This window comes from Centruroides vittatus, unplaced genomic scaffold (genome assembly GCF_030686945.1).
Source record: "Centruroides vittatus isolate TY-2023 unplaced genomic scaffold, ASM3068694v2 contig_1776, whole genome shotgun sequence".
Classification (NCBI taxonomy): Eukaryota; Metazoa; Arthropoda; class Arachnida; order Scorpiones; family Buthidae; genus Centruroides; species Centruroides vittatus.
In genome coordinates this window covers 764,838-784,285 of record NW_027121087.1, presented here as the reverse complement: position 1 = coordinate 784,285, position 19,448 = coordinate 764,838, and the positions used below count along the sequence as shown (strand labels likewise).

The window sequence follows — 19,448 nt, the reverse complement described above, 5'->3', positions numbered from 1 at the left end:
CAGTTTAATAGTGAATTACAGATGTTAATAAATTTTTCTGTTATTTTCATATGTATGATTCTAACCTCTATCATTTAATAAAAAAAGTTAAAGAGAATCTAATAAAGAACCTAATAATGAGATAGACTCCAAATCATATGAATTTCAAAATGTTCTCATTGCATAGTGAATGAAGACATAATATGAACAAAAGAAAAAAGAGGGAAAAAATCTATCATAATGTTATCAAATATATAATTCTCCTTGAGAAAAAATTGAAAATATGAATATAAACATTAGAATATATAAAAGTAAAATTGCTTAAAATAAATCAAAGATGTTGGCTTTAATTTGTTTGCTAAATCAAATTGTTTACTTATATGCATGACTATAATTCATCATTTTGAGAATAAAAAACTAAATTTAACTGAAGAATCTATCCTTTTATTTTTAATTTGAATCTTTATATTATTTCACACTATTAGATTCAACTTCTAAATTGGAAGTTCTCAGACTATTAAACTCATATATGTACTGGTAAGCATTAATCATAATCCAGTTTTAATAGCCAAACATCTAAAATGTAGACTATATTTAGACTAGAATTAAGCTAATATTAATTAATTAAATTATGCAATTTGGCCTGAAGATAAGCATTTAATAATTAATTTTGAATTTAATTAATGTAGAGCATTCTGAAAAAATGATTAATTGAGTGTATGAATCAAACCTACAGTTTTTACTTATCATGTAGATTTGTTATTAGTTATGTTATCTGGAATTAAGTTAATTGATAATTAGCTTAATTCCAGCTTAAAGATAATTTTATATTTTTAAATTAAAATTCTTGTTCAAATTCTATATTGTTACAATTATCAAAATAGTAATTCAACAATTTCATAAATATGCAAAAATCTATCCCACTATACTGACTTTACTGACTACATTACTATAGTTTTCATTTAATATAATTAAATAGCATTCTTAATTATTACAAATTTATAGCATATTGTATTAGATATTTAAATAAATACTGTATCCTAATACTGTATAAATTTGTAATTGAGGAGTTCCATAGAATAAAGTACCTAAATGCACTTAGCTATTAATTAAACTTGTAAAAAACTGGATAAAAGCACAAATGTTAAATGTACTTAAATACTTTTCAGTCAAGTGTTTTATTATGCACATCAAATAGGATTTTATGGATATTTCCCTTGTTGTAATATGTATTTTCCACAAGCATATTAAATTTTTTCAGAATTCCTGAAACATCAAAATTTAATTTCGGTATCTTATTCCATAGAATTCCTCAATTATAAACGTAAATTATAATTTTTTTCAAAACATCAAGTTTCCAGATTAATGATTATTTTAAATTAATAATCCATATAAATAATAAATATGAAAATTTATAATTCTCATAAGTTCAATAAACTATAGCTTTGGTATTAAATTTTAAAATCTTAAAAATAAAATTTGTAACAATTGTAATAATTATATTTTGTCTTTTTACTAGAACAATGATTATATTTATTTTATCTTTATTTTATTTATTCATTATAATACAATAAAGTATTACAATAAACAAGTTCTCTAAGCAGATGAATCTCATTTATAAGGATATAAAATTATCAATAAAGATTAAATATAATCTGTTACAATACATTTAAGGACAAACTGTAAATACAAAATAAACATTAATTATATCAATGCAAAGTAGAATTTTTGTATAAGATTTTAAATCTGAAATTCTCCAGATGAAGTCTAACTTCAAGAAGATATAAAGCAAAAATTAGAATAGATCATTTATATAATACTTAATGCAGAGTGAAAACTAAATATAAAAATTATTTCACATAATATCCAAGAAGAACATGCACAAAATGTATTTGAATGTATTTATATTTAAATTAATTATTAATAAACAATTGAAATAAAATATAGGAATTAAAAGAAAGAAATTCTGAAATCTCTATCAGTTTCAACAGAACTAACAGGAAGGAAATGTAATTTTTTGATTGAGAATCATTCTATTCAAAAATATTCTACAACATTTTATACGTTTTATATTTTATCTGACATTATACAAACTACAAAATATATTTTTCATATATGAGAATAATACTTAATTTCTTTCAACAATGAAATAAGACAATCCATCAATATAATGAATTATATTATTTTAAATAATGTTTTAAAATGTGATTAGCCAACACTAATTGCATAATATTTAAATATTGAATATATATTTTATTAAAGCTAAAGGAGACAAATGTGAAATCAAGTGAAATAAGTTTGAATTTTATTATAAAGGTACTAATCTATTATGTAGTGTTAAAGCTGATAAAATATATCTAGGAAAACTGTAAAGTATAAAATAAATTTACACTGAAAGGATAATGTATAATCAAATAACTGTAATGCTTAGCAGGATTATTATGTCTCTCTTATAAAAGAGCTAAAGCAGGAATTATATATCTTTCATATTCAGTTTGCAAACTTAAGTTATATATTATTAGAGGTTAAAATTCTTATATTTTTTGTATATATCATAATGTAATATATAGTTTCTATAATTTTCAGATAAATTATAAATAAATAATTATTATTTGTAACAATAGATTTCTGAAATCATCATTGATTTGACTTAATCATCATTTATATTATAATCATTAAATCATAATATTTATATTAATTATCAGTAAGAATAACTAGAAATTGTTCCTTCTAATCTTATAATATATTGTTCTAAATCAAATGCAGAAAATTTATAAATAAGTGCAACTTTACATAAAATTTTATAATGAAATAGAAGATTTATTATTGAAAATGTTAGAATTACAAGTAAAGGTAAATTTGAATTAGGTAAAATTAAGACTATAAACAGGTAATGAGAGAAAATAAATTTTTTTTATTTATCTCTAACAATTACACTGTACAGTGGACCCCCCTATAACATGGGTTCATATAACACGGTTTCCTATAACACGGCAAAAAAATTGTGATCGGTTTCATATAACACGCTAAAAGAGACTCGTATAACACGGTAAAACATCATCGCCGACTCGTGTCGCGACAAGATTGGTCGAATCTGGACCAATAGTGGACTAGCAACCGAACTACTTGCTGCCATCCAGCACCACACGTATATATGGAGAGTTTAAGCGGGAAAGTATTGATAAATTTTTATACAGTTCTTGTGAAAACAACATTTACAGTATTATTCAACGGCCATAAAAATTATATTTCTATTAATGATGTCTCCAAGGTTCAGTGAATTCTTTGCAGAAAGAATAACTTATCAGGAAACGCATCCACTGTTCGATGAGCCGCTCCGTGATGAAAACAAGCTTAGGCAATGGCGTCTTTGAACGGTGCACACTCGGTAAGTAATCCAAAAATTTTTTGTTTATAGCATAATTTATATGGATTATTCCCAAAAATTTATACGTGATTTGGAAATGTTGAGTCAAATTATTCTAAAATCGATTAATTTTATGGAAGAAAACCTTTCAAACAGCCGTAGCCCCTAAACTGCACACGTGCTGGGCTGTGATAGGCTCATGTATTTATGTGACTCGTACAACACAGATTCATATAACACAGAACGTATCTACCGTGTTATAGGGGGGTCTACTGTATTTAACTTTTCAATTTTTAAGATCACAAACTTAATGTTTAATATGCTACAAATAATATTTATTTTATGAGAATATGTTGAGTTAAAAGTTAAAATTTTGTTAAATAACACTTTCTTTCCTATAATAAAAAATATTGCAATGTTATCAATTTCTTATCTGTTACTTTATAAATAAAGTGAATGATGATGATTAATATATTGAAAGGACTCCATAAACTAGTATAAATTATCTTCCTGTTTTAAAAAATATTCAAATACATTTAAAACCAACAAATAAAAAAATTAAATATTTTAACTTTATTTTTATTTATATAACAATAATGTTTTGAATAACCTGAATATAATTTTAATATCAGTTTCAAAATATTTAATGAATTTTCTAAATTATTTAATAAATATTAAATTTAATAGTTATAATTAAATTAATAAGAGATATTTGGCATTAGAGGTAGGTGTTAGGCACTAACTTGGGATTTTAATAATTATTAGTGGCAAAAATGTAGCCCGATTCAACCTGGTAATCATTTGGTTTTATTACAATCATCGGGTTCAAGATGTTTTTATAAATATTTAATGAATTTGAAAGATTTTTTAACAAAATATCTAGATCACAACTAGTTTGTTCATAATAGTTAAAATTTTTTAATACTTATGAAGTTATTAATTCAATAAAAGAAAGACAGACAAAACTGTATATAAAAGTAACAACAAAAATATTAAAGAAAATTGAAAAACAGATAATCAATCAATCAAAGAAAAAAAAAAAAAACAGCTCTAGCAAAAGACACTTTGAGAAAAGATGCAAAAGTAGAGTGAAGAGAGCAAGAAAGAGAGAAAAATAAACTGCTAAAAAACATGAAGAAAGCATTGAAGAAATAGCAATTAACATAAAAGATGCAAACATTCTATCATCAGGGTGAAAATGATTTAAAAGAGAGAAAAATATTACGAGAAATCAAGAAGAATAAAAGAAAAATAAAATGTATATATAATTAAACTATAAAAAATAATATCTCTCAAAAATTTATGATAATGCTCACTTAAAAAGTCTTATCTACCCAACATTCTAAAGAATAAACTCAAATTATTAGATATATGTGTATACAAATTGTTACTGAATAGAATATCAATGAAAAATTAAATCAAAGAAGCACCAAAGATAAATAAAAGTTCTAAAATATTTAGAAACAGAATATTTAAATTAATAAAAAATTAAATTTTAGTTAGAGAAAATATATGTTTTATCATTTGTAATTTCTATTATTGATATTTATATATTAAATAGACAAACAGACAATTTAATTTGCAAAAGTAAAATTTTGAAATTAAATACAAATATTTAGAAGGAATTTTAAAGGTTAAAATTTGTTTTCTCTGTTTATATCGTAGAAATCAATAACTTTCATTAAATCGATATAACGTAAGTTTAATATAATTTATAAATATGAATATAAAATATAAAACGAATAATTTATAAAGTTAAGAGTAATGGCATCTAAAATATTTGAATATCATCATCATAAATAAATATATTATTCATATTCTATCAGTATCAAAATAAGGTCATTATGCAATTATACTAAATTTAAATGAGATATAAATAACAATCATATAATTCTACATAATTTTAATTATTCTATTATATAATAACTCTACATAATATAATTTCTATATAAATTAAAACTTGAACTAACTTTCAATTTAACTGGAAAAAAGCAAATGTATATTTTTCTCCTAGAGATGAAATAAGCTTTAAAAAGATATTAGAATGATTTCAAATATTCTGAATTATTATTAAGAAGAGTTTATTACTAATTAAAATTTATTTTTAATTATAAATATTTATAGAGCATAACAACTTAAATACTTTGTATGAGAGATAAATGTAATATAATATAAATAATACCATATTGAGTTTCTGAATCCTCAAGTTTATTTAAGTTTGTTTCAAAAATCCTCATAAAAAATAAAAATAAACTATAATCAGATTCACATGTTATCTGCTTTTCATTTTAGAGCACAAATTCAATTTTTTTACATTTCATTACTATGTTTATTTCTTATGTAAATATTTTATTCATTCTGTAAATACTAAAAACATTCCAACAATTGTAAATATTATAAAATATCATAAATATTTAAAATGCCCTGATTATATTTATAACTTAAAGTTAGAAGCATTCAATGTTTTAATGTTGTTCTGTGACAAATATTCTTATGTTTCATTTGCCTGAAAATATCTATAATGATAATTAAATGGAAGAAATGTTTTACAAAGTACCTTACCTTTAAATATTTACTTTTTATATATATAACTTATTGTCATGATTATGAATTTTTTATATCAGTTTTGTGACCTCTTTCTCTAATACAAGTTATCAAATTTTAGAATTGTAATATTTCTATAAATTTCATACTGCATGCCTAGTCATTATTATAAAATAATTGTCTATATTAACTGTATGCATTAAAAATATGTTTAAGTTCATATACTAAAATTTAATGATGCATAGCAATATTATTCTAAATAAAATATTACAAAACAGTAAATGATGAAATATTTGACTAAGCTTTCTCTAAGTTGGTGAAATATTTTGAATTTAATAATTCAAAATATACTAGAATTTGCTATTTAAAAATTTTAAAATATTAGGAAGTTTATAGATTGCTAAAAAAAAATTCATTGTCAAGAATTTAAATTTATGTATTGTGTGCTAGATCAGATTGTGTTTCTTTGTAAAAAAATAAAATTTTATAGAAAATATAATTTTTAGATAAGTTATTGATTTAACAACAAATCTTTATAAATTTTAAAGAATTTCAAATTAAAAGCTTTTGGAATTTTTCAATATTGTATTGTCTTCAAAACAAGTACAGAATAGAATTGTGATAAGCAGTGAAGAAATATGTTATGTCAAATTTGATTATAGTTTATGTAATATTTTTTAAATATATAAAAATATTTTTAATGTGACTAAATAGAAAATAATTAATCAGATAAATAAAAAAGTAATTTTTTTAAAATGAAGCATGCATTATTATTATAATTATAATTATACAGATATTACATGAAAAATAATCTGGAAAAAATAGTGAAAAATTATTAATAAAAATTAATACTTTTGTTAGTATATTTCATTAAATATAAATATAATGACAGTTAACTTATAATAAATTCTTAAAATTCATTTATATTTTAACAATTTTTAAAAACTTATTAAAATTTATATTTAATATTAAAAGATTTAGATGAATCTTAAATAATTTTAATTTGTAAAATGTTAGTAAAAAAAAATAATTGAAAAAATTTTGACAATAAAAATATAATTAAAATGTAATTTGTAAATTTAAAAGTAATTCTGTAAAAATAGTATGTAAATATAAATAAATAAAATTAGGAATAAAATAGTTTTGATTAATAGTTTAATATGCAGGAATAATCTAAAACAAATAAAATTATTATTAAAAATTGGATATAAACATATAAAAGTTTTTTAGAAATTTCAATATAAACCCAATTTTTTAGAAAGTAGCATTACAGAATGATCATTAATTTCAATTAAAATGTTTTGAAAATGATGTTCTAGTAACTTATTATTTATCTTATTTATTTATTTAAAATAATTCTATTTATAAAATAAGATAGCCAAAATAATTATATAAAACAGTAAAATATTCAGCTATAAACTATTTTATACTTTAACTTTTAAAAAGCTTTATTTTCATATCAAACAATTTAGTAAAATTAAAAACTGAATATCAATAGTTATTTCAAAATTTAGTTCTTTCATCATTTTCATATGTTCTCATAATTATTATTTTATTCCAATAATATTTTGTGTCATTACAATATTGTATCTAATATAATAATTAATTACTGACAAAACTCATCTGTAGAATTGCTGGTATTCAGGCAATTCTATAAAATTAAGAAAGATAGATATTATTTTTGGACAGCAAATGAATAAATGTTAAAAATATTTTTAAAATAATTGTTTTTATTTTAGCATATATACTTTGTTAGTAATGTAAATATAGCATTATATTTATTGAGAGAGAGAGTTCTTAGCATAAAAATAATTATATATTTGTTAAGTACATATAAACAGTATCAAATTAATAAAATTGTATTTATTTCGGAAAGAATTTTTTGTTTTCTACGTTTTAATCCATCACAATAACAAACACGTAACCATTAAATACAAATTATATGAGGAAGAACCCAGAGTCTTATATGAATATTTAATGGTTATATGTTTGTTATTGTGATAGTGCAGTTACAGAAAGGATTAAGGATCAAGTTTTAATAATTTTGTGTAATGAAATAAATTGTAATTCAACATAAATTTCAAAATTCTGAATTATAAATATAATTTAAGTAAATTACTAATAACCTATTTATAAATAATTCAAAAGATTTTCCAGTACACTTTTTATGTTTTCCATGTCTAGATTTCTATGTAAATATACAGATATGTAAGATTTTAATACTATGTAAGTAAATGATATGTTTAATGACAACTTAGTTAACAGAAATCTCAAAAATATTTTTTAGTATATTGCTGCTACTTACTGTTATTCCATATTTTATAAATATATAATGTAGTTTATAACCTCATATTATAGTTGTATGTATAAATAACTTTCCATTTTATTTTCTACATTTTTCCGAATCCAATAATTTCATTATATGGTAATCATATTTATCGTTATTAACTGAATAATTTTAAAATCTTTAATGTAATATATTAGCACTTGATTAAAACTTCATTTTAATTAAGTGCTAATATATTTATTTTTTAATAAATTTGTATGTAAAGAAAGTGAATTTTTGTATATAAGAATATTGTAATTTTTATAAATAGTTTTGTATTCAGAATTGAATATTAAACTAATTTACTCACGTATTTTGTAATTCTTTTCCAAAACTGCTATATCTAATGCATGATAATAAGAATATACCGACTTCCCAAGTAATTCATCTTTGTTGTATCCAAGAAAATTTGATATTCTGTAAAATAAAATAAAACTAGAATTATATTTCATTTTTATATTCAAATGAATTTGCAGATATCTATTTATTAAATTTTCTTACAATATTTAAATTATTTTGAATAAAATATAAATCAAATTTCTTTTACATATTTACATGTTTATCAACTTAATAAATCATATCTCAGTATACTTTAGAATATCAAAAAATATAGCAGGAAAAATAAAAATACCTTAATTCTTTAATTGGGTTAGTTACTTTATTTTTTAATTGAACTTTCAAATATTGAATGAGATTCTAATTTTTCATATTTTTAATAAACGATTTATAATTCAATTAATTTAAATTTATAAAAATTAATATATCTGCAGCAAAATATAATAATTTATAAATCAGTTTTACTTTATTAAAATAATACAAATCAAATTTGAGTAACAATCAGACATGTCAAGGAACTATAGGTCATTGACCTAAATTTAAGCATGACTGGTTCAATATAAATGAAAATTGTCTGTCTTGTATTTTAAAAAAGACATGTCTGAAATATTATCCAAACACTATTAAATAAAATGATAGAATAATGAAGACTACAGAAAATAATGTCTGCCTTTTGAAAATAGATACTAGCTACAAAGAGAACCAAGCTAATCGTGTGAAATGTGAAGGATTCACATTGACAGAAGCATTGTAAAAAACTTTAATTACACTTGTAAATATTTAGCAAAAAAATTGGATCAACATTTTGTTTTAACTATTAAGTTTAATGAATAAATAAATTAGGTTTTTAACTATCTGAACCTGGTTTGATTTTAATATTAAAAATAATGACCTAATTTGCATATATTATGCAAAAATATAATTTTATTTACTATTTATTTTTTTAAAACAAATTAACAATGATTAAAAAATTATTATTTAAGTTAACAAACCTTTCATCTACATAAGTGAATTTCATATCTAAATTATGTCGACTTAGAAAAGTTTGTCTATCCAAAGGCACTTCAATGTTTGAAGGATGTGGTATGGGCTCTCCAATAGTTACCAAATTATATGTTAAATTATTATTATCTTGAATTTTCTTTTCTTCTGTTTGAACTGGAACATTATTGCCCACTACATGACCAGTACAATGTATGACCTAGAATAATTTAGTTAAATTATATTATAAACATTTTTATTTATTACATTAAAGTATATTATAATAGTAAACATGTTAAATTATTAAAATTAATATAATCTAAGCTAGACTGTATATTTAAATAAAGAATAAGACTTTGATGAATAAATTATATTCATTGATTTTTAGCATGCTAAAAAGTAAAACAAATGTGTGCGCTTCAGATTTCTGTAATCTCAAGTATCTTCATGAAAGGAAACACTTAAAAACCTGAACTATTGAAAGATTTCTTAAAGTATTGAGAAATTATGTTTCCAAGGTCTTTTGCCACTTAAAACTAATGATCAAAAATTAGAATAAACATTGTATTATAACTCTTAGAATAAAATAAACACATTCAGATAAAATAGCATGTGTATCAGTCAAATTTTGACCTATGTGTCATTTAAAAATAAACATGTTATCATTATGTTTATTTTTTGATATGAATATCAAAGCTTAACTTCATTCTACAAAATTAAATTTTATAATTTAAATGAAATAAGAATTATTCCATTGTTTAATTGCTCTACTTGAATATAATTAATGCTTACTTTGTATGTAGCTGATTTGAGATTGACATTCCGTCCTTTATTTGTAAGTGTACATTTCATCCTAACAAAGAATGACCGAGGAATAGGCAGCTTTTGTTCTGCATCGGATTTAATGCATAGCATTTCTCTAATTTCGTCATGGTCACATGGATGAGTAAAATCAAAAATACTATGTCCCATGAGATCAATCTGCAACAAATGATGTAAAATTATGTATTCACTTATATTAATTAGGCTTCAGAATTATATTCAATAATATGTCAAACATTTTTATATTAAAAAAATATATATATATAATTTTAAAAATATGTTTGAAATTATAGAAAATAATCTAGTATTTATAAATATAATTTAATGTGAAAAATTTTGAGTAATTCTCAAATATATTAAATTCTAAAAATTAATTTATTTATATAATCTTTAATAATCTAAATTAATCAAAGATTTGTAAGATCAAATTCTAGTATTTTTAAAGCTAAAAAAATAACCAATAAATTTTAAATACTTTCAAAACATTTAAATTAAATAATATTACTTAATTTTTAAAGATAAATTAGAAAATAACTAACTTGAGTCAATCCTAAATAATGATTAACACTTTCAGATAGATAAACCATATCTCCTTCTTCTGATAAAACGATAAGAAATCCCTCAAGTGCTTTTGCAAAGTAACAATCAAGGGGAGATACAGACTTCTTAGCTGTCGTGCCTTTGTAAAACAGAATGACATGTTATTAAGAAAATTTATTTTAATTTTATAGTTTTAAAGAATAATTAACTTAAAAATTAAAATTAAAAAAGGTACAAAAAAATATACATATTTATATACAATTAAGAGAATTCTCTTCATAATTTATTTTTATTCTAAAAAATAATTTATTGAAGACAGAATTCAAGAGAGTATATATTATAAATTAAGTTTAGATTATATGATTTATGATTTAATATCTAAATATTATATCTAATGTTTCATATTAGGAATAAAGTATAAATGATATTCTTACTAGATCTAGAAGGGTCAAGTAAATGCCATATCTTCAGATAACCAATAGCAAGTCTCATAATAGAAGCTTTGTCTAATTGGCTAGATATATCGCGAGGCAGAGGAAGCTGGTCAGCTAACTGGAAAAATATTTCCGTTTCTTTTCCACGACGACAACGAGCTGCATCTCTTGATTTTTCTTTCCTTTTCTCTGAATTCCTGTTGAAATATATGTAATGTTTATTTAGTCATTTTAAATTAAACCATTTTTACATGTTTATTTAAAAGTTATTATTATTTATATTAACAAACTTTATATTTAACAAATATATTGAATAGATAATATAAATCTGTATTATCGTGCATTTGTTTTTTTAAATATAAATAAATATATATACATTAAAAATATATAGTTTATCCATATGTTTATTACACAAAGAAATTCTAAATTATTGTTTGGGTTTTTGTATTCTATAATTTTCCAATGGAAATAACAAAATATAACTGCTTATAACTCAAAATGTTTTATTACATCAGAATGACTAGACCTTTGCAGAGAGCTGAACAACAGCAATATGTGTACTTTTCATAGCATTTATTATTTCTAAGCAATAATTAATTTCCCTCCAAGTGTTCTCTAGCATTTGTGATATCACTGTATCCATAACAACAACAATTCTTAGCCTCATTTCATCAACAAAATCACAGGTATCTTGTAAACAATCCCCCAAGGAAGAAATCAAATGAGCACAGAGGCATGAAATCAATTTACTACAGCCATAAACCCAGGAAAATGCTTTTCAAGAAATTATTTTGAATGAATAACTCTCTAAATAGTTTGTGGTATACCTAACTCCAAAGAATCTCATCTAGTTGATTTTTGTGAGCTTGAGAAAATGATTCAAGATTCAATTACCATCTTCCTACAAAATGCTTGATCCTCCTGCTATTGTTTGGTGCTGAACACTAATCTTCTCTTCACTGAACTCCTCTTGAAATTGTTCCAAGCAATGGTCAGATTGCATTATTTAGAGGAGAATTTTTCCATACTGAGTACTATAACTGGACAGTGCATTGTGATACTGAACTGTTTCAAAAAAACAAATTGAACATTGCTTTAAAAGTTGCTATTTTAAAGTATGACCTCATATTACCTTCCAGACATTATGAGGCAAGTGCAACAATGCCAAATAAAACATTTTGAGTTAACTTTCATATTTGTACATAATTTTATTTTGTTGTTTCCAGTTGGAAGATTATGGGAGACAGAAACCCCAACAAATATTTTACACTTACATTAAATTTAAATCAATAAAATATTTACAATTCAACAGATAATATAATGTTAATAAAAATAATTTGAATTGTTTACTATATAAATTAATATATTATTGTATATAATATTAAATTTATTAAAGAAATATAACATTATATCAAGCTTTAAATCATCATAATAAGGGCAGTTATTTTTAAAAGAAACGATAAAAATACTTCATTACTCAGTTGATAATATGTTTATCAGAAAATGGCTGAACAAATCAATGCTGCTATATTCTGTTCCAAATTTTTATTCTTATGTTTAATTATAAGAAAAAGAATATCCAAAATCTAGCTTTTGCAAAACTTGGCTAAGATATCCTAAAGAACAATGATAAATTAAATCTGAATATAGCAGTGTAGTAGCTAAAAATCTTTAAACTTGCTAAATTTTATGGTAATAAAAAGACATTTAATCTTTATAAAAATCTAATTAAAAAGACCAGTTTGAATAGAAATATTAAACCAAGCAAGAAATAAACTAGTTTCTAAAAATTTTTTTTAGGTTAAGAATAAATTATTGAATTTTACAATTTGTAAATGCTTTAAATTTAGAGAAAAGGTAGTAAAATGATTAAAACTTTAAAATATTAAACAGAAATTCAATATTATATACAATTATTACTTTTGTTCATAGTTTTGTTTAGTAAACAATTTATTTTAGATAGTTTAAATCGTATAATTGCATATCTTTCAAAACATAGAAGATATAATTTAAAGATTATAAATTAAATATAAAATGGATAACAATATAAAGTTTTTAAACACTGATTATTATATAAAAATGCATCTTTTCAATGCAATTATTTAATTTTTAATTTACAAGACTAATTTCACAATAAAATGCAGAAATTTCTATTAAAATTTAAATTACAAACTTATCTAAAATGAAAAATTATATAGTAAGTAAGTAATCTTACATTTTATATTTTATATTTATTATATAAAATATGAAATGATGTCAAACTATTTATTGTATATTTATTTTCATTAATTTTTACATATAAATCTAACAATTATTGTTGTCAAAAACATCCTTTGTAACTGGCTATCGCCTTATTACGAATAAATTTTGAATTGAATTGAATTGAATATAAATCTAACTTTTTTAGTACTTAATTACTTTCTCTTTTTAAAAATAATACTAATATTAAAAAGTAAATATCACCTGCTGTTAAAAAATTAGATTACATCTGCCATCGAGTAGCATGTCTACCTAAATAGCCTACAGCATTAGGTTATAGGGTTGAAATAATTTACTTTTATAAAAAGGAACAATTTTCAAATCTTTGTTTATCAGTTTTCTAAATTCTCATAAATATATATACAGTAGAACATCGATTATCCGACTCAATTGGAGACTGGGGTTGGTCGGATAACTGAAAAGTCGGATAACCAAAAAGTATCAAAAAATACATTATTAGTATAGTGTATTAGGTCTGGTTTAAATACTAGCCTCCCTTTCAGGGTCGAGCCAGTGCTGCCAGCTAAAACATACAAAAATTTAACAAAAATAATATTAAAGTAGCCAAGACATAACCAAATATTGTAGCGCCACATCACTAGCGGACATTTGAATTTGCCGACTAGAACGCGGTCGGTTAACCGATAAGTCGGTTAATTGGGGGTCGGATAATCGATGCTCTACTGTATATATATATATATTTTAAATTACATATCAACAATATCAAATAATTATCTTACACATCTTAAAAACTATTTCTTTCATGTTATTCAAAAAAAATATATATATATAATCTCACAAAACAAATTTCTTTATTCTAAAAACTTCCATTTTCTTTTAACCAAAATTTAAAAAATCAAATAAACTTAAAATAAACATTTTCAAATTTAAAATGATAAGAAAATATATGTAATGTTTTTTTAAAAAGTTTATATTTTATTTTTATTTAGAATATAAAATTATGAATAATTTTAAAATGGACCTAAGATAGATGATTTAAAAAATTGCTGTTTTTTAAAATTAAAAAATACTTTATTATAATTCTCGATCACTTTTTAGGTCTACACAAATGAAGAAAATCTGGTAAAGACAAGAATTTCCTGGAGCCGCTTTAATTTTTCATCATCCCTTCTCACAAAGATTGAACTTAATAACTTCTTTAAATTAATCATTCATTAATATGTAGCATTTGCATTTTCTTTACAATCTTTAATGATTTGTGAAGGCTATACTTTTATTCATTTATTAAATTATTTAACAAGCACATAAGATACAAATATTATATACCTAAAATGGTATAATATATATTTCTGTGAGATATTTATAGGAAACAAAATGAATTGTCTAAATTCATTATAAAATTAAATAACAAACTTGTACAGAAATTTAATTTTGTGTCTTATAATTAATATAGAATTAATGTTTATTTCTGAAGAAATATAATATATGAAAATTCAGACAATGGATTACAGACAATTCACATGAATCAATTTTGCATTTTAATCAAAAGACTAATTATCTACTCAATTGGATTATCTTTTCATTTTCAAATTAATATTGATTTTCTGCTAAATTTACTATTTGATAAATTTCATACATTTATTTTATAATTTAAATAAACAACTAGATAATCAGTCTTATTTTAATAATGTGACTTTAATAAAAATAATTAACAAAGCAATAAAATAAAATTTTTAAAATTATTGTTATTTGCAGCATTGATTTTTCACAATTTTATAAATTTATCATCTCCTAAAGTTTCAATTTATTCCAAAAATTAAAAGAAATAAAATAATTATTAAAATATTTTCACATTAAAAACTGTATTTTATTTATCATTTTATAAAATGTGAATCAATAAACTAAAAAATTTTATGTTAATTGATATAATTATTCATGCTTTACTAGCTATATTTAATGCATTAATCCTAAAACTTTTTAGGATTAATGCAGTTATAAAAGATATGTTTTATCTTTTGAAAATTATCTTAAATATTCCTTAAAATATATTTAAGTTAATGAATGTAGTTCAACTATTAAATTAGACTACTAAAATACTTTACATTTATGAGCTTTATCACTAAAATCATTATTATTTTAGTAATAAAACACTTACTTTTTTCATGGATCATTAACTAACACTTGCATTTCAACTTTATTAAATAATTTATTATTTGTAATTTTAAACTGTGCTAATGGAAGTAGTATTGCAATTTTATGGTCTATGAAGAAAATTTCCAAAATATCTATCTATCTATCACACACTACTCAAAATCATTCATTATTAAAACGTCTATAAACATTATCTTTTATTTATGCTGATATGCAAGGAGATAATAATGAATGTTAGAATATATAAGAATATATTGTATATCAAACTGTATAATGAATCAAGATATAATATTAACTAATTATATATCAATAAATTGCAATTTATTTTATGCTTGTGCTATTTACAAACAAAATTTTCATTCATAAATAATACACAAGAGAATGTCAAGAAAGGAGATGGGAATTTTACTCTGGGCACAGAAAATTTAGCAGTCCATAGTGATTTCTACAAAAATTATAAAATTAACATTATTATTACTAACAAAAAATAAAATCCTTAAGAATTCTTTTTATTAATAAAGAAACAAACATTCTACATATTTCATTTATTCAGAAAACAAGATTGAAGAGATCTGCTCTACTCCAGGCCCCAAAGAAGCTCTCAATGCCCTGGATAGATATACTATTTAAAATGGAGTATATGCAGCATTAGCTATTATTTAATGCAATTAATATAGGTATCATTAATTTAAAACATCAAGTTTTGGAAAATATATTTTATGTAAAATGATATATTCAAAATATAAAGCATTTTTTATCATATCTTTTTATTATATATTAACACAGTATTATAATTCCTTACATTTGAAAGAAAAATATCTTTTATAACCAATAACTTTTATGTGAATAAATTAGTAAATTATATTAAAATTTATATGTATTTCTAATTCAATTATTTGAGCAGAATACACTCAATAACAAAATCAGTTATGCACCAAGAAGGAAGCACTGAAATCCAATGAAACTTTATTATTATGAATGTAATGATGATGATGATGATAAATGATTATAATATCATAGCAAATGGATAATTTCCTGTAGAACAACAACACAATTTAAACAAACCTTTAGTACTTTCTAGGACTTCCTCTTACCTGGATATGTGCAATGATACAATTGGACAGAAAGGCAAATAGACACCATAATATGCTATCCTACAACAGATTTGCTTATAGATATTGCAACTGTCACTCTGCATCCCTCACATTCATGGATGACTGAAGCTGACATCTCATTTAGTTCCACAAATGCTTGATGGGTATCAAATCTGCAGTCCAGCGTGAAGGAAATGTGACAGCATGACAAAGACATTTTTGGAAAACCCTAGCTGTGTGCAGCTAAACATTATCTTACTGAAAAATGGTGTTTGTAGCCCTGCCATTAAAGGTAAAGCATGAGGATGTAGGATTTCCTAAATACACCAATGTGCTGTCAATGCACCATTATTTGGGACTGTCATATGAGATGGTTTCCTAGAACAGTATGCTTGCAGTAACAACAATATGCTATTCAACAGTAAAGACAGAATTGAAATGCTTATTAGTGATCCACCAAACATAAACACAGTGGTCATCCATTCCCAAACAGAACCAAAATTCATCATCAAAATCACCATGCTTCCAGTTTCAGCATTCTTTGCTTGTCTGTCATAATATCACTGCAAACAAAGCTGATGATGTTGGAGAGCTAATGGCAAAACACATAATAGTTACCATGAATGCAAATTTGTCTCTGCTAGCTACCTGCCAATGGCACTAAAAGAAACAGAATTCTGCAGTGAAACTCCCACCTGTCTCTGAATGATGAACTTTTAAGATTCCATTGCAACTATTCATGCTTATCTCACATTCAAATCATGATCATCTTTTCAGGTCAATCATTCATTTTTCTGGTGGTCCAGACTCTGTCTACTGTTGTGTCCCGATATATTCACAATTGCCAATACCTGCTCAAAATCAGGTCAGAATAGCCAGATTGAAGGCAATTTGAAAAACAACCATCCTGTTTTCTCCTTAGTTCAATGTTTTAGTCTTTCTCAAACTTCGTCAGCTGTGCATAATTTCTTTGACTTTGTTATATAGGCATGGCTGGTATTGGGAGACCTCCAAATAACAAGTAAACTAAAAATTTTGAACGCAATGGCCTTTGTGAGGTTTTTAACAGGATACTGAAATAGCATTTTAAAGCATTCTGTGTTGTTACCTGGTGTGAAAGTGTATCACAACAGTAATCATTTACATATCTGTCTAACATTAAAGAAAAAGTTAAATATCCTGTGAGTGTATTTTTATATTTTACAAAGTTTATTAAATAAATTTTTCTTTTATTGTACCTTCAATTATTAAAAAGTAACATAAATGTTTAATTTTCATAATAAATTTTACAACTATAATAATACTATTTAATTTATATCAATAATGAAATTTATTATTCTATTAAACAAAAAAAATCATCACTAGAAATTAAATCACAGTTATTTATGAAATTTTTTAAAGGAAACATTAAAAATTTTACATATATGTTACTTTCTAATAAGAAAAAGAAAAATTTATGTAATAAACTTCATAAACTTTTAAAAAAATAAAATAATTTATGAGATAATGAATTTTCAAGTCAAATAAAAATTAAAACTACTGTTAAGTAACATAAACACACAATTCAAATAAATAAAATCTGCAAATAATTGAAAGGAAAAAAAATAATGTAATTGATAAAATTTGCATTTATAGTAGATTCTATCATTTAAAAATCATTTTTTTATATTTAAAAAACAAAGTTGAGAGAATATTGTATATATTTATATACAATAATGTTTATATTGTATATATAATTTGACCTAATTAATGAGCAAAATAAAAAGCAATAGGATTCAAAATCATTTTCCTCAATAATTATGAACTATTTGCTATTCACGCCAAATCTGAGGTTTTGATTGGATAAATCAATTGGAGATTATACAGATAAAACTTATGAATAAATTATTTCATCTGGATAAGTCAGTTCCAGGTTATGCTATATGTCATGACATAAATCCATTATAGTTGATAGCATTTTTGATGATGAGAATTCTGAAATTTTTCAACAGAATTAATGAAAATGAAAATAAATTAGTTTATATTGTATTAAATGAGATTAAACAACTATTATACCAGAAAAGTTCATATCCAAATTACATTTAGTCACATGCTAGCCAACTAGTTAAAAAGTTTTGAGGAATTCAAGTTAACTAGTTTGATTTAACATCTCGTGCTAGATACTTGGAGAAAGAAAATGACTGAGTAAATGTGACTGAGTTATCCAGGATTGAGTTAACCAAGTTCCACTGTATTTAACATTTATATGTTAATCTATTTTGATTGTAGTACTACCCTTGTAACTGGACTTACCCACATTAAGTAAATAAATGTTTTTTTTTATTTGATTTGTATTTGTATTAAATTCTGGAACTCTACTCAAAACTAATAATGATTAATAATATTTTTTTAAGGATGGGAAAAAAATGTTTTTAAAATTATATTTATTTAAGAAGTATCAGATTTTATTTATGTATAAAGCCAAAAATAAATTCTGCCAGTTTTCATCCACATTATTTATTTATATGGATGACTATATGCAAATTACTTTTGAATAAATTTTAAAATTCTAGAGAATAATGTCACTAGGAAATTATATAAAACTATCATATGAAAGAATTTTAATATTTATGTAATAAATTAAAAACAATTATCCTATGCATTATAATTTTTAA

General features: G+C 22.7%; 1 protein-coding gene across 1 annotated transcript in view; it reads right to left on the bottom strand.

Moving 5' to 3' along the window:
* Window positions 1-19,448, bottom strand: part of LOC136969289 (hypoxia-inducible factor 1-alpha-like) — a 102,335-nt gene that overhangs the window by 60,149 nt on the left and 22,738 nt on the right. Inside the window, exons 2-6 of the mRNA XM_067263401.1 lie at window positions 11,330-11,526; window positions 10,895-11,034; window positions 10,326-10,514; window positions 9,545-9,753; window positions 8,527-8,633 (exon numbers count right to left, since the gene is read on the bottom strand). Coding sequence (XP_067119502.1) covers window positions 8,527-8,633; window positions 9,545-9,753; window positions 10,326-10,514; window positions 10,895-11,034; window positions 11,330-11,526 — 842 coding nt within the window. The remainder of the gene's footprint in view (window positions 1-8,526; window positions 8,634-9,544; window positions 9,754-10,325; window positions 10,515-10,894; window positions 11,035-11,329; window positions 11,527-19,448) is intronic.